At 32.8% G+C, this 23,029-nt stretch overlaps 2 protein-coding genes and 1 pseudogene across 2 annotated transcripts; all 3 read right to left on the bottom strand.

Annotated features, from left to right (window-relative positions):
* Positions 1-5,221: 5,221 nt before the first annotated feature.
* LOC148760951 (protein transport protein Sec61 subunit beta pseudogene) lies at positions 5,222-5,468 on the bottom strand (annotated as a pseudogene).
* A 9,656-nt stretch (positions 5,469-15,124) lies between these two features.
* On the bottom strand, positions 15,125-18,122 carry LOC18589714 (G-type lectin S-receptor-like serine/threonine-protein kinase LECRK3). The gene has a single exon (XM_018126695.2). The coding sequence runs from the start codon at positions 17,830-17,832 to the stop codon at positions 15,412-15,414; it is 2,421 nt and encodes an 806-aa protein (XP_017982184.1). The 5' UTR covers positions 17,833-18,122; the 3' UTR covers positions 15,125-15,411.
* Positions 18,123-19,517: 1,395 nt separating this feature from the next.
* On the bottom strand, positions 19,518-22,128 carry LOC18589713 (G-type lectin S-receptor-like serine/threonine-protein kinase LECRK3). Its single transcript, XM_007014809.3, has one exon. It carries the CDS (start codon positions 22,083-22,085, stop codon positions 19,671-19,673), a length of 2,415 nt encoding a protein of 804 aa, XP_007014871.3. The 5' UTR covers positions 22,086-22,128; the 3' UTR covers positions 19,518-19,670.
* Between the last annotated feature and the right edge of the window lie 901 nt (positions 22,129-23,029).

Here is a 23,029-nt window from a genome sequence, read left to right as displayed (position 1 = left end):
CTATTTTTTTAGTCAAATAATAAAATATCCTAAGCTTGACATATGACATTTTCTTATTGGTCCATTTTTAAAACTTTTAAAATTTTAATCCTTTTTATCTCCACCTCACAATTAGTCAATGGTCAAAATGAGGATAAGGGATGACCATGTGCTGGAAAAATGTCCTGGTGATGAAAAATTACTGTTTTGCCCCTAGGATGGTAAAATTACCATTTTACCCCTATACTCTAAATTATACTGAAATTAAAAATTTTTACTTCTAAACTTCAAATCATACTCCAATAAGTCAAATGGGGCCAAAAAAGCTTTTCTAAAAATTCTCATTTTGTCCCTAGGTGGCAAATGACCATTTTGCCCCTAGATAGCGAAAATTTTGGTTTGATTCCAAATTGATCCTCAAATTCCGAATCACTATATTAAACCATTCTGGGACTTTAAAATTCTTAATTTCATCAAAAATTCTCTATTTGATCTAGTTCGAGGTTTAAATCAACTTTGTTGTACCTCTAGGTACAATACCGACTTTTGTAAATTTTTCGGGACTCTCCTAGCATGCAAACATGCTATCCATCACATGTATGTCATGACAAATATTTTTATAAAGTTGGGCTTGTCATCTTCTTCCCCGCTTGGATCAACCATATGATCCTTCTTCATGACTGATTTCGACATCCGGCTAAATATTAATATTTTAATAATAAAATATTATTTTATTATAAAACTTTTATCTTGTCTCCTTGGTACCCAAAATACCTTATTATGCCTCAATTCACATCCGACCAACTTTATTTATCACCATATCAAAGTATGGGGTATTTCAGTAACCAAGTTATTCATCATAATAGAAATTAAAGGCAATAACTCATTTTATGAAAAATATGTGATAAATCAATATTTTTATTCATTAGCTAAAGAAAAACAGATGATACAACATATGAACCATGGTTCATTTCTTCCTAATCTCTTCTACTATTTCATAAATTTTAGCTAGAATCTTGCTATCGCCTAGAATTTTGTCTCCAGGACTTCTGTCCTAACCAACAACTTATCCATCAACCCATGTGTGTCATTCTCCATGCTCTCAATTTGGTCCATCAACTTGACCAAATATGCTACAACATTTTCAGGGATATCTTCCTCTTCATCACAACCCCTTTCATAGTTTCACCTTTGGAACGTTTGGAAGCCATGAGAATTTTGAGATTTTCCTTTAGATGATTTTGATTAAAATGGATAGTGGTTTTCTTTATTTATAGGCATGAATGTTGACTTTTAGAAGGGTGTTCAATGGTTTTAGGCTTGTTTTCTGACGAATATGATTAGTTTGTAAATCGATACATTAAGTGCTTCAAAGAGAATTTCAGAGTTTTGTGTCAGTTGAATCTGGATGGTTTTCTGCACCAATATAAGTGGAATTAAGGGGGCTAAATTGGGTATTAAGCATTTCTAATTCTCCTCTAATTTTACAGAATTTGTTATTAAGCAGGCTGAATTAGTAGATAATCAGCTTCAACATTATGTAGATAATGCAATGCTAATACTAAAAACTAGTCACGCAATGCCTAAACCGTCATCACACACAATTTCTAAAATCTAGTCTCTCAATGCCTCCTATGTAGTCCCCTATTGTCTAATATTCAGTCACGCAATGCCAAATAAATAGGTTTCATTTCCTAATAATTAGTCATGCAATGCCTAATATCCAGTCACACACCTTAATAACCAGTGACACAATGCCTAACAAATATTTACACATCGCCTATAAACTGGTTGATTTCACTACTCCTAGTCAAATTTAAGTTTCCAAAGTCATATAATTTACCCATCAACTTTTGCGTTCTATGAATGTAAAAAAATAAACTCAAGAACCTATAAAAAATACCTTGATGTCATCTCTGCACTTTGGGATAGTGAGAAAGTTGGATGGTAATATAGACCTTGATGGCATTGGAGAGCTAGACGACAAGATATAGACCTTGATGGTGTTGGAGAGCTGGACGGTAAGATAGCTAAATCGAGATTTAATTTTAGAATTTTTATCTAAATGGCGAGAGAGGGGAAAGAAATCGGGACCATTAATTTGGATTAAATGGTTTAAAAGGTATTCTTGTTAAGTCATGCCAAAAATTATCTAAAAATAGTTAAAATTATAGTGAAGGTCATTTTTTAAGTGAGCTTATTAGGAAGGTTATTTCTCACAATTTCCTCTTATATATATATTACAACTTGTAAGCTTTATGGGACTTATTTTTATTTTTTTGGTGATGAAAAGTAAATAATTAGATACTTAGATAATTGGATACTTCATACTATTGATAATTTGATAATTTGATAAGGTTTATAAACTTATAGATATAGGACATTTTGGACTTATTTTACTTTTGAAGCTTTAAAAGGTAAAGATTATTATATATTTATATTTATATTACAAATTTAAAACTTTAAAGGACTTATTTTAATTTTTTGGTGATGGAAATAATATAATTAGATACTTCATACTTAGATAATTAGATAAGGCTTTAAAGGATATTAGGACTTATTTTAATTTTAACTTTTAATCTTTAAAGGGGGAGGGGTTATTATATATTTATATTTATATTACAAATTTTAAACTTTAAGGAGCTTAGTTTTATTTTTTGGTAATGGAAATTATATTAATCAAATTATCAGGACAATTTTTGAAAGTGATTTGTTCAAGTAAAACAAATTGATTAATAAAAAACTCTTTCACATTTCGAAAATTTTTGAATAAATAAGTGATTTGAAATTGATGATAATATATTTTGTAAATAAAAAATTTTTTATATAGTTTTGTATTATGTTTAATTTTATATAGGTGTTTTATATGATTATATCAATGATATTAATGTTTGAATAAAGATTTATATAAATTATTTTTTTGTTGCATTGGGAAGTTGAATATTGGAATGGATTATATATTTATATACATAAATAAAAATAAAGAAATAAATAAATTTTGGAAGCAACAAAAAATAAAATACTAATGAGATTATTTGCTATTTGTATTTTATTGTTTGTTGGTTGACGATGCACTCAGAACTCTTGATTTATACGTGAGCATGAAAAAACTATATCAGTGACATTAATACAAAGTAGATTAATTCGGTTAACTGACTTTAAATTTTTTTTTAAGTGAACCGATCTGACATGAATTTGAACTAACTGAATTTCATCACTTAATATAATTGAGTGAATTTTAACCGACTTTTAATCACTCTTAAAAATTATTACCAAATCTCAAAATTTGTTTACAGACCACGTCCCCTCCCTTGATCTTTGTCAACATACTAAAATTTATTAACATTTTCTACTCATCAGTTTCAACCTTCTATACCTTTCTTAGGATCATGCATTAGTTTTCTCATCTCATGCGTTTGGAAATAAATATAATTTTATTTAGTACCTTTAGTATCAATTAATGATCATAAATACAAATTTTTTTTTTGAAAAGTAAAACAAATTTTATTACTTAATGTCAAAGTCAAAGTTAACTTTGGTCTTTATAATTACAAAGGGATAGAAAAAACATAGCAAAAACATAAATACAAATGTTTGTAATAACTTCCTCCTTGTGTCCAATTTGTTTTTTTTTTTTTTTGTCTCTCATTAACTTTTTTTTCGTAAAAGGAAACTTAATTGTAATCCTTTTTTTTAAATCACGAATTTATAAAATTTTTTATAAATAATATTTGAAAATTTTGAATTTCAAACTTTTTAAAGCCATATATATTAAAATTTTCATATATATGATATTTAAAAGAATAATGACTAAATTCAAATTTTAAAACCAAAAAAGTCAATAAAAAAACATAAATAAAAGAAAAAATTGTGATAAATAACCCTCTTGATAAGTCGATTTCAAATATAACCATCAAAATAAATTTAACTGTTTTTAGCCAAAGTTAGCCATGAGATGACAAAAAATGCCCTTAAAACTATTTTAAACAAATTAAACACTCTCAATTTTTCTGTCCCATCATTCGTTTGCTAAATTCCCTATTTGGCTATGCTCTTTATTTTTCTCTCTTTTCATCCAACTCTCTCTAATTTTACCACCATCATCATCTCTCTCTATCTCTCGTCATCTTGCCAAATTGTCATCGATCTACAAACTAGAGAGTATAATATGGAAGATAATAACATATTCTTGGATTTATTAGTTTACATTCACAAAACCCTCTATCGTCTATCTATAGACCAAAAAGTATGGTATGGTGAGTAACAATAGGTTCTTAAGTTTATTAGTGTTGAGGTTTTCAGTTATTCAAGTCTAGTAAAACATACCTTAGCATGTAACAAAGTGATTTATGCCTTAGCACGTAATATTAGTAGGAAGAAGCAAGCTTTGGTGTGTAACATCTGATGCTGAAGCTTTGGTCTTGGCATGTAACATCTAGTACTAAAGCTTTGACCTTGGCATGTAACATCTTCTACTTTGGTTTTGGTGCTTTGGCTTTAGCGTGTAACATCTGAAGCTTTGGTTTTAGCATGTAACATCTAGTGCTGAAACTTTGACCTTGGCATGTGATATTTGTTGTTGAAGTTTTAATGTGTAACATCTTCTGCTTTGGCTTTGGCATGTAATATGTAATGATGAACCTATGGCCTTGACACGCAACATTTGGTGTCAAAGCTTTGACCTTGGCATCTAACATTTGCTGTTGAAGTTTTGGTATGTAACATTTTTTGTTAAAGCGTATAACATCTGTTTAGGCTTGCAGTGTGATTTTGTTTTTCTTTTTTGTTATTAAATATGATGTGTAAATTGCTCATTTGCATTTCATTGCAACATAAACTCTTGGAATTAAAACGTGTAACAACTTTTTTTCAACTGTAATAATACTTTTTAAACATAGCGTGTAATAACAATATTTTTTAAACATAGAGTGTAACTTGTTCTCTATCTTTGTATTTTACAATATAGATAAAGTTTAAAATCAAAAAGGAATTTGATATGAAAATGAATATGCATTGAAAAATTATTCAATGTCACTAAAATGAAATGAATATGGACAAAAAGATATTATCCAAAATCCTCTAATTTGGATAATTAGGTTTTCGGTTATTTTATTTATTTTTTATGTAAAAGAAAATTAAAATTTACTAATATTATAAAGAAAGGAGAGAGAAATTAATTCCATCAAAGCAAAATTCAAAATCAGCATATTGGAACTTAATTTTGCCAATGTTAATACACTTTTCAAGCCTCCTTGCGAACTAAGTACAACTTGCCCATGACACGGAGAATGGCAACAAAAGCAATGAAACCAATGCTCATGACAAGCAAGACATTTGGGGAGATATTGAGCCCTGGTCGATCATTCATGTAAAACTAAAGCATAGTCCCCGACAACCCCTCTAGAGGCCACACCTCTTGTTGTTCTTCTCTTCTTCGTGCTTGCAGCTGCAGCTACACTTCCTCTTGGTGGAGCTGTTCTAGTTGCCATTTATGAGTCAATTCAAATTTTAGATCATGTAATATGAATATAAAGAGATTTCATTAAGGGTAATTTTGTCAACAAATCTTTTCTCTTGACTAAAACCAATTAAAATTAAAAAGATGGTTATTTTTTAAAACAACTTATTTTAGGAGTTAAAAAAAAATCGTCCCTAAATAAAAGCATGATCAGAGTATCATTAATGATAAATTATAGAAAGAAGACTATATCAAATATAATCCAACATGATTTGAAATTATGAATTACTTGTAATTAAGAAAAATAGCCAAAAGTGAACAAAATATGTAAGGATATTTGAACAATTGTTTTGCAATATGAAATGAGAAACCCTAGACTTGTCTAATGAAAAATTAAACATATTTTATAATTATATAATATCTAAAAAGCCCTTAAATTATGTAAAATATTTTAAATAAATCTTTATTTTTATATTGCATTCATTTAAGTAATTGTACTTTTATTTTGAGTAAAATAAATCTTTATAATTAATGGTTGACTAATTTTTGATTAATTATTAGTCAAAACATCACTTACCATTTTATGTCATGTGATACTGACATGACATGTTTATGTGACATGATAATATAGTCATTAGACATTTTTCACCTTTTACGTTAGTGTCTCGTTAGCACCACATAGATGTAAAAAAACAAATGACATTTTGACTAGCGGTATTTAGTCAACCATAAATCATAAAGACTTCTTTGACATAAAATATACATAGACTTAATTGAACGTAATAAAAAATAAAATTTTAATTAAATTTTTTTTGATAGTTTAAAGGATTTTAAAAATATCGTGCCTATATAATTTCTCTATCTCAATAAAGTTATTATGTGTTGACTTTTGTGGATAAAAAATTTTAAATTTTAACCTCCATTATTTTAAATATGTAATTAAATTTAACAGAATATATATTTAAAAATCATAACATTCAAAGTTCTTCTTTAAAAAAAAATATTTCATAATTTTATAAATAACCAACATAAAATAAAAAAATTACAAAATTATAAAATTATAAAACTTTGGATAACATACCCTAATCCTCTAGTTTTGATCGTAATTCCAGATGGGTCCATTAGTATTTGAACGAATAGTCAGTGCCAAACGTGTAAACGACTACAATGGGTAAACGTGAAATGTCTAAAATACCATTCTTTTTTTCTCCATTCTTTTTCATTATTTTCCTTTTTCTTAGACCAATCAGTGTCATTCCTTTAAATTGGCTGGTCACCCTATGGCCAAATCTAACCATTGAATGTCAGATCCTACCAAATCTCCCTAAGGTGAGTGCAAGATCTGGCCACGTTCCCCAAGGGAGCACTGACCTGGCCGCACTCCCTTAGGGAAGCGCCAATCTGGCTGCACTTCCCCAAAAGAGCACTGATCTCGCGTTTCCCTTAGGGAGATCCATTCAAAGTAAGATATGGCACTCTGACCACGTGAATGTCATAAGTAGGGTGGAGAGAATTTTTTTTTTCATTTTTGAATAAGAGAGTGATAATTATATTTTGTAGAATTATTTTTTATCTCAATTTGTTCTTAAAAGTTAACTAAGTTTTTGAGTTTAGGTTAGGATTTAGTTATTTTTAGTTATTATTCTAATTAGTTTATTTTTATTAAGTTATTTTATTTTATGTTAATTTATCTTATTTTAATTATTATTTATTAGTTTTTATGCTTTTGTAAGACTTTAAAGAAATAAGGCTCAATTTGGTGAAGAAAAGTGTTCAAAGAGCCAAGGTCATGTTCATACATGTTGTAGTGTCACGACCTGAAACTCCCATTGAGCCCGTGACAACCGTCGCGACGTCTCGATAGGCACTTATTACCCCGAATGCTGATCGAAACCCCGCAAGGCTTAGCATCAGGTTCTGCATCTCCTCGGTGAGCGACAGTTATTAAAACTCACATTTCAAAAAATCATAAGTCATTTCCAAATCAAAATAATAAAATATTATTTTTTTTTGGCTCATAGGGGCATTTTCGTTATTTTTCTTTAAAAATACCGAAACCCACCAAAAACATGGTGTAAAAGATAAATATTTTCATGCATACTTAAAATCAGATAAATGAAGTATAAAATTACTTTTACAGTGACACGTGGACCCCCAACTGACCAAGAAGGTGTAAAGCTACGAACCCTTACTTTCTAGGATGCAACTCCGAGATTAATTCTCGTCTTAATCAACTATCAACAAACTGTCCTGAGCTTGAAAAATGGATAGGAAGAGGGGTGAGATTATGATTACATAATCCCAGTGAGTAAACAGACACCATCTAAACTATCTAAAGGCGAGTAAAGGGAGACAATTAAAAATAGTTCATTTCAGCAAGTTTTTCACAACAAGAATATTCATTTCAACCAAATAATCAATATGGCTCGTGAATTTCTCAAAACTTGGCTCCTGCCAAAATCATTCTCGCGGGTACCTTTGTCAAGGTATCCCACTAAGATCGCCAAGGTTGTTAAATGTCCTATACCCATAAACATGTTTTCGCATCTGACACACAGCCGTTCCTTGGCGTTGGCTGAGTCTCACTCTCACGCGGTGGTTAACGTGAAGTGCACTCAAAAAGCCCATCTCAGGAGATACCCTACGCGCCTCTACGATCGAGGTGAGAATATAAAGGAGTTTATCGTGCCCCTTTAATAGGCTGGTCCACGAAACCCCCCACGCAGTAGCTAATCTTTAATCCACCAATTGATCAAATCTCAATGGCATAGCATGACAACTACATTACTAACTAATTTATCAAGGCAAAACAGACAGTTCAGATTTTTTAACACAAGTATAAATTCAGCCAATCATGCCAATTTATCACAAGCCATTTAATTCAAATCATAATTTACAATAAATCACATGGTCTCCAATTACTCAAATTTTCAAGGCCATCATTCAATTTCAAGACAATTTTATGAAATCATTTTATTAAATCACATTTTGTTTATAAAACATAAAGATTTACCATTTAAACTCATTTTTCATAAAATCACAAAATCGGATAAAAACCACTTTAGATGATTCAGACGATAATAGGTTTACTCACAGTACTGAAGTAGAAATACTCCTATTTTCAGTCCGCGGGTATAGTCCTTTACCTGTATCCAATGGCTCACCACCTAGCCATAACCAATGACACATATTCTAATTAAATTGTGTCTAACAGTCATAAGCTATTTCAGGCTCGATATATATATGCATGATATGAATTGAAAAATACACGGGTAGTCATCTAGACCCGGTATTGGCCTAAGTTGATTTTTCATCCGATAAATTAGCCAATGCATCCAATTTCACTCCAACTTGCTCCATTTCTTTTCCAATCCCTCAATTCACCAAGCACAACTAATTAACACACAATTAGGCAAATTTATCTTCACTTTTTTCTTTGAACTTTCGGCCAACAATGGTACACTAACTCCATGATTTTTCCTACTTAATTTTCTCTCCATAATTCATCAATTCCTACACCAAAAACTATTATTTCTTAATCAAATCACCTTAAATAACATCCCATTCTTCCTCATTATTTACTTAGAGAATTTAGATATTGATGGGCACCAAACCTTTGGTGGTTTTCTTCACTTGGTTTCATGCTACACATCATTAATCACCTAAAAACACTAACATACCTAAAAATCAAACCAATCCAAGATCATTCTCTCTCTATACCCATTTTGACCAGCCATGAATTAATCATGAAAACATGTAATTTAACCATGGAAATTAAGGAAAAATGCATGGGTAAGGTAAATCACTAGCAAAATCAAAGAAATCTTACCTTTGCTTGATCAAATCCTTGAATTCCAACACTTTCTCTTTGATTTTTCCCACCTAGGGTTTGTTCTTCCTTGGTTTCTCTTCTCTTCTGGTTTGGCTGATCACTATGGGAGAAATGGGCTGATTTTTTGCCTTTTTATAAAGAGATAATAAAATAATAAAAACATGACACATGGTATTTTCATATTGGTTCAAATTTTAAATATTTGACTTTTAATTCTTTAATTCTCCACCACACATTTCTCATGTTTATCCATTTTCATGATGAATAAAATCCCTTGGTCTTGACAAGTGTCGGGGGTGAAAATTTATCGATTTGCCCTCAGGGTGGCAAAATTACTATTTCACCCTTATACTCCAAATTATACCAGAATTAAAATTTTTCACTTCTAAACTTTAAATCATACTCCAATAAGTCAAATAGAGCCAAAAAAATCTTTTTTAAAAATTTTCATTTTGTCCTAAATGGCAAATGATCATTTTGCCCCTAGAGAGTGAAAATTCTAGTTTGACTCCAAATTGATCATCGAGCTCTGAATTACCATTTTGAGTCATCCCTGAACTGTGAAACTCTTAATTTCACCTTAAAATTCCTATTTGAACTAGTTCGAAGCTTAATCGACTTAATGGTACCATTAAGGGTAATATCGTCTTTTAACGATTCCTCGAACTTCTTAAATATACAAACATTTTATTGAGCATGTAAATGACATTGTAATTATTTTATAGAATAGGGTTTGACATGCAGTATTTTGAGCATAACTTCAACTCCAAATGTCCAAATGATGCGAGTCTTAAACCATTGGAAAATTAAGAGACAAAGCTATAGCTTTTATGAAGATCGCTTTGCCCAATTTTATCTAAAAGATGGAAAAAGTCGCATTAGAAATTGACGGAGTGTAGCAGTTACCTAGAGAAGGCATGAAGCCAATTGAGCGTCGTGGTGTCGGAAAGGAAAATTTGAAGAAATTGTTGCAGGAAAGAAAAGGATTATGAGTTAACTTAAGTCTTATGGGCTCTACGCTTATTCTAAGCCCAAATTAAGAGTCATTAGGTTGAAGTATTTTAATATAGGGAAAATTAGGTTAAATTTCGAGTATAAATAGTTAGTTCAAGGAGAAGTTAGTCGTAAAAAGACAATTCCTAAGAGAGATTCAAGGAGTTAGAAGTTGAGGTTGAAGATTGAAGACCAAACTACGAAATTTGTTTATTTTCTTCTTCCTTAGCTTTTATTATTCTTATTACTCTTGATGGCTACCCTTCATATGTTTTTATTTGTTATTGCAATTATGAGTAGCTAAATTTATTTTCTAGAATTGTAATTGAACTCACATATAATCTAAATTTTTAATCTCTTTCTTGCTTATTTTCAATGAGATTAAATTGTTTATTTCAATTTGTTCTTAATAATTTTAATTGTCTGACCACCAATTAAACTTCTCTAGAAACTTGAACATAGCTTGAGAAAGAGAGTTTAGAGTAGGTTAAAATTGGAATAGTATATGATCATATTTATTTACTTGGATGAATAAATTGATTTGTGTACAGGATAGAGATATACTTATAAGCCGTATGTAGCCAGATTTAAAGTATGAACTCAATAAGTCTATTTTAATTTCAATTTATATAGATATATAGCGTTTTGATTAAAATAGATATTTTTATAAGAGTATTGAGAGAGTTTTATAAATAATTGAGTACTCTAGGAAAGTGATTCTGTAAAACCCGACCCTATAAATACATGTCATGACATACATGCACTGAGTAGCATGTTATTATGCTAGGAAAACACATAAGAAAAGACGAAACCCGATATCATACCTAACGGTACACTTGAGTTGATTTAACCTCGAACTAGTTCAAACAGGAATTGTAGGATGAAATTTAATATTTTATAGTCTAGGAATGACTAAAAATGATTGTTCGGAGTTCGAGGGTTCATTTGGGGTAAAATTGGAAATTTTGATGTTTAAGTGCAAAATCGTCATTTTGCCACCTAAGATAATAATTTGATCATGGAGTGAAATTTTTGACCAAGATTAACTATTTGGAGTATAATTTAATGATAGAAAGTGAAAAAGTTTAATTCTGGTGATTTCTAGAGTGTAGGGGCAAAATCGTAATTTTGCCACCCACGGACAAAATTTGAGATTTTGAGAGAATTTAGATCAAATTTGATAAATTGGAGAATGGTATGAGTATAAGGGATGAAAAATATGTTTATGGGCAATTTTTCAGTTTTTTGGGCAAAAATGTAATTTTTCACTTTTACGAGGGCAAAAGTGTAAATTTCAAAAAATTACTCCACCGAGACTTTTGATAAGTCTGAGAATTTTATCCAAGCTATGGATATGTGGGAGAAGTGTATGGTGAAAATTTGGAAACAAATGGATGAAATTTTAAAAATGGGCCAATGGGAAAGTGACAGGTGACATTTTTTAATGAAATAATATTATTTTAATGAAAAGTCAGCCCATTTAAACCCATTTTAAGTGCTGGCCGGCCATAAGGAAGAACAAGAGAGGAAATAGAGAGGAAAGGAAGAAAAAAAGAAAAACCAAAGAGAAACAAGAAAATTCAAAGGGAAATTCGCGTTTTTCGCCCGTTTACGCGTCTAACGGTAAGATTTTTCGATTTTAGCTTGATTTCTACCTTTCCTATACCCTTATTTCCATTTAGCATGCTTGAGGAGAGAGATCAAAAAGTGATATCAAGGCCTGGACGAAATTCTAGGGGAGAGAAATTGAAATTTTTAGGTTTTGATTTTTAGTTAAATTGATAGTTTTAGTTAGTTAAATGTGTTCAGAAATTAAATTGGGCAAGAAATCATTAAATTTTCACAATACCCACTCTTGGCTGGATGCTCAATGCTGTACAATGATGATGAATTGATTTTATTCTAAGGAAAATGAAGAGAAAATGATGAAAAACGATTAAACGTGATAGAAAAACAAAATAGAAAATTAATCGAGTTAATGTCCCATTTTTGACCGAATTTTCCAAGGAAGGGAGTGAGCTGATTTTGTTGTTTTTAGAAGGTTATTGGCTGATATTTAATGGTTAGAAATGTTGGAGAGAGAATGGGATGATTTAGAGCTAAAATGGAGCGCGTTAGCAATTTATCGAGCAAAGTGCCAAAAATAGGTTAATACCGCGTTTAAGCCGTTTAAGGCTATTGCATTTCATACCATGCATTAGTATATGATTTAAGTTAATTATATAGTGATTTAGCATCAATGTGATGAATTGTGTAAATTTTTGTAATGTGTCTAGGAGGAGAGCCTTCCGGAAAAGGCAAAGAAGTCGTACCCGACGAGTAGTGATCGGGGCGCTTAGAAAGCTTTTAGTTTGTACAAACGGTGAGTAAACTTATTATTATTGTAAATTATCTAGAGTTTATTTTTAAATGCCCTTTATGTATTTTATGAAATGAGAACGAGATTGAAATGGAATTTTTGATGTTTTAGGAATAAATGTGACAAATAAAAATATATTGTATTGATTATGAAATTGAGTAATTGGAGGCTGCAAATTGACTTGAAAAATATATATTTTCCTAGGAATGGCTTATGAGAAATGAGTATATGTGGCTATATTTTGTGAATACATTGGAAAATTTATGTAAGTTGTTTTTACTATGCAGGCTGGATAAATAAATAAAAGTCACGTTATACTGTCGAAATTTTATTAAAATTGGTGGGTTAGTCACTGCAGTGACGGGTTTCCGTGGACTGCCTATTAAAGGGACACGGTAAACCCAGTTATATAGTTACTCCGGTTGTAGAGGCGAGGAGGGTAACTCCCGGGGTAGTATTAGAGCTCACTTCACATCGAACCCCCACGTGAATGTGTAACTCGGCCAACGCCAAGGAACGGCTGGTTTTAAAAATAAAAATGTGTTTCACGTGTGAATATTTTAACACCCTTGGCGGACTCGGTTAGATGCCTCCGCCAAGGTATCCTCGAGGATTAGTTTTGGCTTGAGCCTTGTTTTAATAAAAGACATAAGCCTTAACAACTGTTTTGGTAAATTACAGATATTTTATGGTTTAAGAAATAAATTGGAAACATTATGAAATGAGTTGAAATTTGTTGTTTAAACTTGCCTCCATTTTACTCGCCTTTAGATATTTATGATAATGTCTGTTTACTCATTGAGATTTTATAATATCACCACCCTCCTTTCCACCCATTTCAGATTCAGTATAGACTGTAGATAGCTGATCTCATCGAGGACTACCATTGGATCTGCATTTTCCAACCGTAGGTTCGTAGTCCTCTTTACTTTTGTTTATTCGGGGGCCTTCTTGTTATTGTAAATTAAATTAAATATTTTGGCTTACTGTATTTCAGTATGTATAAATTTATTTAGCTTTTACACTATAAAAATTATTCACGTATAACTCTATAAATATTGTTTTATAAGAAAATAGAATATTTTCCTTAATATTTCTTTTATTTTCTTATTATATTCAAATAACCGTAATTTCGTTTTAAATGAAGATTTTAGACTTTTAAACTCATTTTGAATATGAATTATGTGTTTTGTACTTGTATATTATGTTTTAGCCAGTTTCGAAATTTTTGAGAAAAAAATGACCAAAATACCCCTATGTGGCGAAAATTTTATTTTGATTGTTTTTGATATAAAATAATATATATTCTCTAAAAACTCGATATTTAACAATGATTGCTCAAAGGAAAGGAAAGAAACTGATATGTAAGTCTTGCGGGGTTCCGGTTGGCATTCCGGATAATGAGTGTCAATCGGGACGTCGCGACGATTGTCATGGGCCTGAGGGAGGTTCCGGGTCGTGACAGATTCAACCTATTGCAATAAGTCAAGAAAGAGAGGTAAAATTTAAAAAAAGTGTGAGGGATGTTGTGATCCTAAACTTGCTTGATTTGATTTTTATGAAATTATATTCTTGTTTTGATTTTTAATTATTAGTTAGTTAGTTTTTGTTAATTAATTTCTAGTTTAATTAGTTCTCTATTTTTTATTGTTTAAATAAGATTAAATTATTTTAATCTTAATATTTAGTAAAATTTTATATGAATTATCTATGGGATCGACAACCTACCTACTATTATATGATCTGTTCGATATGTCTATTTGCATGGATAGAAAATTAGAACAATAGAGAGAAAAATTTTTTTAAATGAAAAATTATAGTTTATATAGTGTGATAATTTTTAAAATTAGTGAAAGGTAAAATTGTTTGAGAAATATTATCATATCATCAAACTAATGAAACTATTAACGTTGATTAACAACTGGACTAATGTGTTCAAAGAAAGATATTCTTTTGAGGGAGATTATCCATTTTAAATACTAATACATCTATGTGAAATTATGATCAAAATTTAAGAAGTTTGGGTATTTTACCCTGAATTTTTTAGTAACAAAAAGTTAACATGTGACAAGTAAAATGAGATAGGAGTGTATGTGTAAAACTCATAAAATGAAGAATAGTTTTGATTAAATCATTGAGAAAGAGATTAGACAACATAAAAAAAGTATTCGTACACGTATGTTCAAAATTTTAAAACATTGAAAAAGGAATTGACATTAACACTAAAATTCAAATATAATTTACTCTCTTATTAAATTTAGATACTACGCTCAGGTAAAGTTATGGAAGGCTAAGGATTGATTTAAAACCACTCCGACCACTGACAATGTCCTTGGCTTTTAATTTATTTACGGTCTTTGCCATTGTGATTGTACGGACTGTTTTGGGTCTCAAAAATCGGCTGACTGGCATTTCTCTCCATTGATTGGTAACCACGACCAAGCAACGTGGAGCCAACCAAATGAAATTTCTTAGAATTTGCCATGAGTTATAGCCCACTAGCTTTAGGATCAATTAAAACATTGAAAACAGTAATTGTTTAACAATATAGAAAATTAAAGTTGAGGTATAAGAACGCAAATAGACAATATCGAAAACTAAAATGCCTACCCAGCACACTACATATAGATTGCTAGTTGCTTTGCTTCAGTTGTGCTGCCCTTCTGAATCACCAGAAGACTTTAACCCGCATATAATCATTTACAACAAAGACTGATTTTTACAGTCATTGCGACAGGTTTACATTATTGCCTAGGGTTCTGCAACATATAACGAGAAAGCACTCCAAATTTAATGGAACCTGCTCATATCAATGGAACTACTTGTGTACTGAGATGAGCAGGGATCTGGAGGAACAGGAACTTCGACCGCTCCTTCTATCATCTGTACAACTTTCTTCATGGTTGGTCTTAGTGCAGGATCCTCTTGAATGCACCAGATTGCAATCATCACATACTTCTTGAGCCTCCGTATATCGTAAATTGCATCTTGGTCATCCTGCACTAAGACATGTACATTTTCTTCTTTGTAGCTATCATATGCCCAATCAGCTAGAACCATCTGATTTTCATCCTTGACCTCTGGTGCAAAGTTCTTCCTGCAGCAAATTAACTCTAGAAACAAAATGCCAAAGCTGTAAACATCTACCTTGGCTGTGATAGGCAAGTTCTTGAACCATTCTGGTGCCACATATCCTCTAGTTCCCCTAATTGCAGTGCTTGTTTGAGTTTGCTCTGCCTTCAAAAGCTTGGCTAATCCAAAATCACAAATCCTTGCTGTCAAAGCATCATCTAAAAGTACATTCTGAGGTTTGATATCGCAATGTATGATCTGGATGCTGCATTCTTCATGCAAGTAAGACAGTCCTCTTGCAGTTCCTAAAGCAATTTGTATTCTCAAGTACCAATTGGGCGTGGAACCTCTGAACAGAAAATCTCTCAATGAGCCATTGCTCATGAATTCATAAACAAGATGGCGATGTTGCCCTTCACTGCAGAAACCAAGAAGTTGGACTAAGTTTCTGTGATTTGTTTGCCCAATTGCAGTCACTTCTGTTTTGAATTCCTTGTCATTTTCGCTCACCATATTGTTTAGCTTCTTCACTGCAATGAAGATTTTATCATCTAATGCTAGAACACCTTTATAAACTGTGGAAAAAGCACCCTTGCCCAATTCTTCCTTGAATCCGTTTGTGGCCTTCTGTAACTCATTATAAGTGAAACACCGAAGATTTATGCCTGGCATGACTGGGTATTGTTGAAATGTATTGTTTTTCCTATTATAGAAGTGGAAAGCACTCATAACTGCTGCAATTAGGAGAAGAAAGTTTAAGGATACAGAGCTACTAAACAACACCGAGCCGATTATAAACAAAGTCGAATGATGTTTCTTTTCTTCATCTGGATCAGCTGGCTGCAAATTAGAAGAATCTTTCCTTATTTTGATCAGAGCTTTACCACCAACACTGGTGTCCATCCGGCCATTCGAAAGAGGAAGTTTTTTCTTCCAGCAGTTTGTGTCTCTGAAGATAGCAACAACACAGAAACAATCACTCAAGCAAGCTTCCCTGCACCAATCCTCGGAGACTAATTCAAAATGTTCATAGTCAGATAGTGGCCAGTCCGTATTCTGCATTTCTAGAAATTCAAAAAGCTCTGCCTCCAGTGATGCATTATCACAACTTTGTGGAACAAAGTCCTGTTTGCATCCCTTCATTACATCATTTGGATCAAAGAAGCTATAACCTTGAGGGCACTGGCATTTTCGTCTTTGATCATTTCCTATTGTGCAGTAACTATTGAACCCGCAAGCTCCACATCCTACCTGTCCAGTAATACTGGTGCAAATATTTGAAGGTATGAACGACAAAGGGGACCAGGTCAGCGGCCACCTCCCTGAAGTTGAGCCATTATTCTTTGGATAGACATAGTGTCTGAAAGCTCCATCATATTCCAGAATGGCTCTCTGAAAGAAGTCTTCTGTTGAAGCTCCACCTGGCAATACATTGATCATGCTTCCATTCTTCTCAACAAGGTATACGTAGCCAGACTGGTTGAAAATCACCTGAGAACTACCATCAAAAGTTTCGGTAGACCAGTAGGCATAATTAGGACTATCTACCGGGAAAGCTGTAGTGTAAAGCACAAGGTTGCCATCAGATTCTAGTGTCAACAGGAATCTTCCTGTGGAATGATTTGCTTCCGAGTAACAAGCAATGAGTTTGCTGCCTTGATTAAATGTCTGTGTGGGCAATAATGTGTCTGTTGGATGGTGAAAACTCTCCCATAGATTGGCAGATTTGTTGTTTGCCAGAATGAAGTTCCCAGTATTAAGCATAGCTGCATAAGCAACTTCTGTACCACCATAAGCACTCCATATCTGTCGACCTGTTTGATCAATCAGCACTAGCCAACCTTGTTCAGTTAGCCGAACTGTGGATCCCCTCTGCACTAGTTTGTTTCTATTGGCTGACCAGACAATTGTCTTTTCAGGTATTTGGTTAAACCAGATGGCGAGTATGAAGTCTCCATTCTGAATCTGCTTAAAACCAAAAGCAAATTCACCTGAATGTGATGCCCAGAACGAGTTATCTTCACCCGCCGTGAGGAATGAACCCAACGATATGTTTTCATAAAATTGAGCACCAGTGAAAAATGTAAACAGCAGAAAAAGCAGCAAGAAGCAGAGAGAATAGGGAGTTATAAAATCCATGGTGTGCAGGAATTATTATCAAATAGAAAGGTTGAAGAGTAAATCAAGTTGCAGTTATTAGTTGGGGAGGCGTTTCCTAGTTGCAGATTTCTTTGCAGGGACTAAATTATAAATTAATTCCAATCTATTAGCAACAAAAGCATAGTGCCTATATGATAATTGGACAATTTTGACTTTTCCTTGCAAACTTTTCTAAGATGGAGTCTTCTGGCCTCTTCAGCGTTGATTGGAGATACTTCAACCCTTTAAAGACCTAAGCAAAGTTCGTAGGAAAGGGCAAAATGAAAAATAGAAAAGGAAAATGATCCGTTGTTGGTATCCAAGAGTAGCTGTGTAATTCCAATACTGTGGTTGCCTTGTGCAATTAGTTAGACTCAGGTATTAACTTATTCCTAGCTCCTGCACCCATTTTTTTCTACAAAGTCATTGACTTCAAGGGTATGGTGATGAAGACAGCCAAATATAATAATTCTTTGAATGCTTACTTTTCTTATCAGAATGGTCTAAAATGGCTGCTAGTCAACCTTTTCCATGTTTTCTTTGGTCTCTTTTCTTTGTTCCAAGGTTCCCTATCGATTTTTAACTCTTACTATACGTTTGGTTAACAGAATATATAATAATAAAATAAAGTAATTATTTTTTAAAAATAAAATAAAATAAAATAATTATTACTGATATGATGAATAAAATATGATAAAAATAATTATTATGACTTATTGTAATATTTGGCAAGTAAAAATAATTTTGATATAAGAAAAGAATAGAGTATAAAAAGATAAAAATATCTTGTATTATACATATGATTTTTATTTTATATTATTTTTTCAATATTAATATTTTATAATTTTATTTAAAATATTAATCATTGATTATTTAAGTGTTAATATTTTATTTATATTTTAATCATTAATATTTTAAAATATTAATATTTTATTTATAATTTAAATGTATTATGAGCAAAATATAACTAATTTTAATTAATTTTTAAAATTAAAATATTATTTTTATAATAAATAATTAAAACTTTAAACTTCTTTCTTTTTTATAATAATATTAATAATTTCAATTTCAATTTTGATATTAATATTTTATTTATAACTTATTCATTAATATTTTAAAATATTATTATTTTATTTAAAATTTTAATGTAATTATGATTCAAATATTAATAATTTTAATTAATTTTTAAATTTAAAATATAATTTTTTACAATATATAATATCTAATTTTTCAAACTTCTAAAAGACATTTTTATCTTTAGCATTTTTTAAAGCTTTTCCTCAACCAAGGAATAGCTAATACCATGGGAGGTGCTGGTATTAGCCTTTCCTTGGTTTTCACTTATTTTGAGGAAAACTTACTCTAGAGGAATGTCTATTATGTGGGAACCAAAGGAAGGAACATTTATTCCTGGAGGGGGAATGGCTAACTAAACCTGCTATTAGAGTTTTGTCACTGGTGCTTCACGACTCATTAATCTATACGGTATGGGTATGGCCCTATGTTGCCCAAGGAGCACGCCGATAACCAGAATGCTATAATAAAGATTTCAAAATGACAACTTTGACTCTACAAAAATTTATAAAAAGCATGCATTCAGCAAAAGGCGAAATAAAAAACGGTGTTTAATATACAGAATCATACTTCATAAATCTGCAATTTGTTGCTTAATATCAAGCAAGGAGGCTCTAAAGACTTACATGTGAAATGAATTAAACCCATATCAATGTAATAACATACAAAAAAATCACTTTAAATGACCAAATGATAAGACTAACAAGTGAATTACTCAGTCGATTATTGTAAATGAAGCGAGGCACAAAATAGCAGTAAGAAATTCAGCTAATGGAATTAAATGGACATGGGCATGGAGGAGCAGAAACTTGAACTATTCCTTCAAGCATCAGCATAGCTTTCTTGATTGTGGGTCTGAGAGACAAGTCTTCTTGAATGCACCAAATTGCAACCATCACAAATCTCTCCAGCTTCTTCCTGTCATTTAAGGCCTCCACATCATAGTCCACCAGAGCATCTAGATTGCCTTCACGAAGGCAATCACAGGCCCAATCTGTCAAAATTGCTTTCTCTACTCCAATCTCCATCTCTACACTTCTTCTACAACAAATTATTTCTAGCAGCAAGACACCAAAGCTGTACACATCGACCTTCGTAGTTACTGGCACGGTCTTGAACCATTCAGGTGCTACATACCCTTTTGTTCCCCTAATAGCAGTATTAGTATGGGATTGATCAATCCTTAAAAGCTTTGCTAATCCAAAGTCAGAAATCCTAGCATCATAGTAATCATCAAGAAGTATGTTTTGCGGCTTTATGTCACAATGGATGATTTGGGGGCTGCATTCTTCATGCAAGTAAAATAGTCCTCTTGCAATTCCCAAGGCGATCTGCGTCCTCTGATTCCAACTGGGTTTTAGATCCCCAAAGAGGAAGCTTGCTAAAGTGCCATTGCTTAAGTACTCATATACCAGCATTCGGTTTTGCCCCTCATGACAATATCCAAGTAATTTGACAAGATTCCTGTGATGTGTTTGAGCAATCACACTCACTTCAGTTTTGAATTCCTTGTCCCTGTCCTGAACAACTCCGTCTAACTTCTTAACTGCAATTGCAGTTGGATCTGCAGGATCATTTTGTATTAGCCCTTTGTATACTATGCCAAAAGATCCCCTTCCTAATTCTTCTTTGAATCCATTTGTTACTTCCTCAAGCTCCATGAAAGCAAAATGCCGCAAACTGCTTTGTATGGCATTTTCATTGCGGTGAAATTTTGTGAGCTTGTTGTGATAGAAGAAATATAATCCTACACATAACAGCCCAACTAATATTAAGTTGACAAACACAGAACCACCTAAGAGCACTGACACCACAGTTATCACTGTACCCTGTTCCCTTTTCGTGGAGGGAAATGAAGGTTGAGGATTTTGATGAGTGAATTCAGGTTTTCTTACTTTCAGGAAAGCCCTCCCATTTACTTCTCTGTCCTGTCTACCATTTGAAAGCGGTAGTTTCTTCTTCCAACAACCGTCACCTCTCAACACTGCGACAACACATAGACAATCATTCAAACAGGATGTTCTGCAGTCCTCTAAACTGCAAGGCTTCAGCAACTCATAATCATTTTGTGGCCAATCTGTACTTGGCAGCTCCTCTAAGTTGTATATATCTTCTGGGGAAATCTGTCCATCTGCCTCACATCCTTGCTGGAAATCCGGTTTGCAACTGCCATAGTTATCATCCGGATCAAGTATAGAATACCCTGTTGGGCATCCACATGTTGGCCTTTTATTATTATTTAGTGTACAGATACTGTTGAACCCACAAGCTCCGCTCCCCATAGCCCCATTCATTCTGATGCAGATATTATCTGGAAACGTCCTGATAACAGCCCAGCTTTGGTTGCCATCAAAATTCTTGGGATGCTGAGATATGCTGAAAACCCCATCGAAATTAAGAGTTGCTCTGTGGTAATGGTCCCTGGAAGGAACAATATCTTCTGGGGTGAGGAAAAATGTCACGTTGTTTCTTCTCCTTACGTACAAGTAGCCATCTTCATCAAAGATCACTTGGTAACCAGAATTTGAACTATTTCCTGGATCATAAGTACCGCTGATATAGTACGCATCATAAGTGTAGTTGGATGGCAAATTTATGGAATTGAGAACTGCATTTCCATCCTGAAGCAAGCGAAACTGAAACCTTCCTCGTGAGAAGTTGTTCTCCTTTTGCCTAGAAGTAAGCAACCCATCTATCTCCATTATCTGAGTTGGTAACATTGTGTCAGTAGGATACTTGAAGCTTTCCCATAATGGTCGAGAATTTCTGTCAAAAACAACAAAATTCCCTGTATCATTCATCACAGCATAGGCAACTTCACCAGTGGCCCAATTTGATCTCCATATCACTTCATCTTGAGGATTACTGAGAACCAGCCCGCGCTCAGCTGTTAGCTCCACCTTTGATCCTCGTGGAGCAGGTTTATCTCCATTTGCATACCAAACTATGGTACGGTCTGGAATTTGGTAATACCATATGGCAAGTAAGAAAAGATCCTTCTTCTCAAGTTGGCGAAATCCAAATGCAAAGTCAGTGGAAGGAGAAAGCCAAGGTTCTGCGTTATCACTTGCAATGATTGGAATGCCCAGGCTGACATTACCAGTAGTTTGAGCAACAACAAGACATGGGAGCAGCAACAATAGGTAAAATGAAAGGAAAAGAGGAACAACAGAAGCCATTAATTGACTTTTATTCTATTGTTGGGTTGTGTTAGCCTAAAAAATATATATTGCATATATAAAGGGAAATTACATTGCTTAAAGACGTGTTGAAGTTTAGACTGTTGAAAAGTTGGCTCAAGCCTGCATACCATTTCTACGTAAAAGTAAGTGGAAGAGTTGAATTGTTTTCTTGTATGAAGCTTAATTATAAACCAATCAATCAAATTCAATAGGAAGAAAAACGCTACTCTGGGCCCACAACCACCAAAAACCCTTTGACTCATGAAGCTCATCTCCAACTCCATTGAAAGCCTTGCCAACGATATACCACGTCCCTCTTTCACCCATATCAGACGTGAAGCAAACTCAGTCGCTGATGGGCTCGCAAAAGCGGGTGTTGCGAGAGATTCAAACTTGAGCGCTTACTTTGAATTAGACCTGGAAGAGGAAAGCGTATAAATGGGACATTTTGTTATTTTCAAAGTCCATGGTTGTGTATTTATTATGGAGTGTCTTAGTTTGGTGTGTCTGGTATCATTGTAAGCAGGAAGATTACAATTGATGTACTTTCTCGTTGGCATATACCATCGGGTATCTCGCCAGTCTCTTTTTGTTTTTTGTAAGCCAAAATGGCTATGCTTCTGTCTTACAAGCGAGACTAGGAACAATATCATAACTTTTCAAAAAAACAGAAAATCGCATGGAGATGATGACAGTCGACATTTTGGAAAAAAATTTCCGTTGACAGAGTTAATGATGCAATGCAGCTAGCCAAGCAGATATTTTTGTCAACGGACTACATAAATTTCCAATACTCACTAACGGTGAAACCTGGTCGAAGGTGGGGAAAAGGTATTGGACTTCCAGTTGTTGCTTCCAATAAGTTGGATTTGTAATCTTGTGGACTTTGACAAACAACATTAAAAACGCAATCCAAATTCTACGCCCCTATTTTCTATTCC

The sequence above is a fragment of the Theobroma cacao genome, chromosome 9 (genome assembly GCF_053813885.1).
Source record: "Theobroma cacao isolate CCN51 chromosome 9, ASM5381388v1, whole genome shotgun sequence".
NCBI classification, from domain to species: Eukaryota; Viridiplantae; Streptophyta; class Magnoliopsida; order Malvales; family Malvaceae; genus Theobroma; species Theobroma cacao.
This window is presented reverse-complemented; position numbering and strand designations above follow the sequence as displayed.

Coding starts and splice junctions, on each gene's coding strand:
- LOC18589713 (XM_007014809.3), bottom strand. CDS start 22,085: ATGGCTTCTGTTGTTCCTCTTTTCCTTTCATTTTACCTATTGTTGCTG.
- LOC18589714 (XM_018126695.2), bottom strand. CDS start 17,832: ATGGATTTTATAACTCCCTATTCTCTCTGCTTCTTGCTGCTTTTTCTG.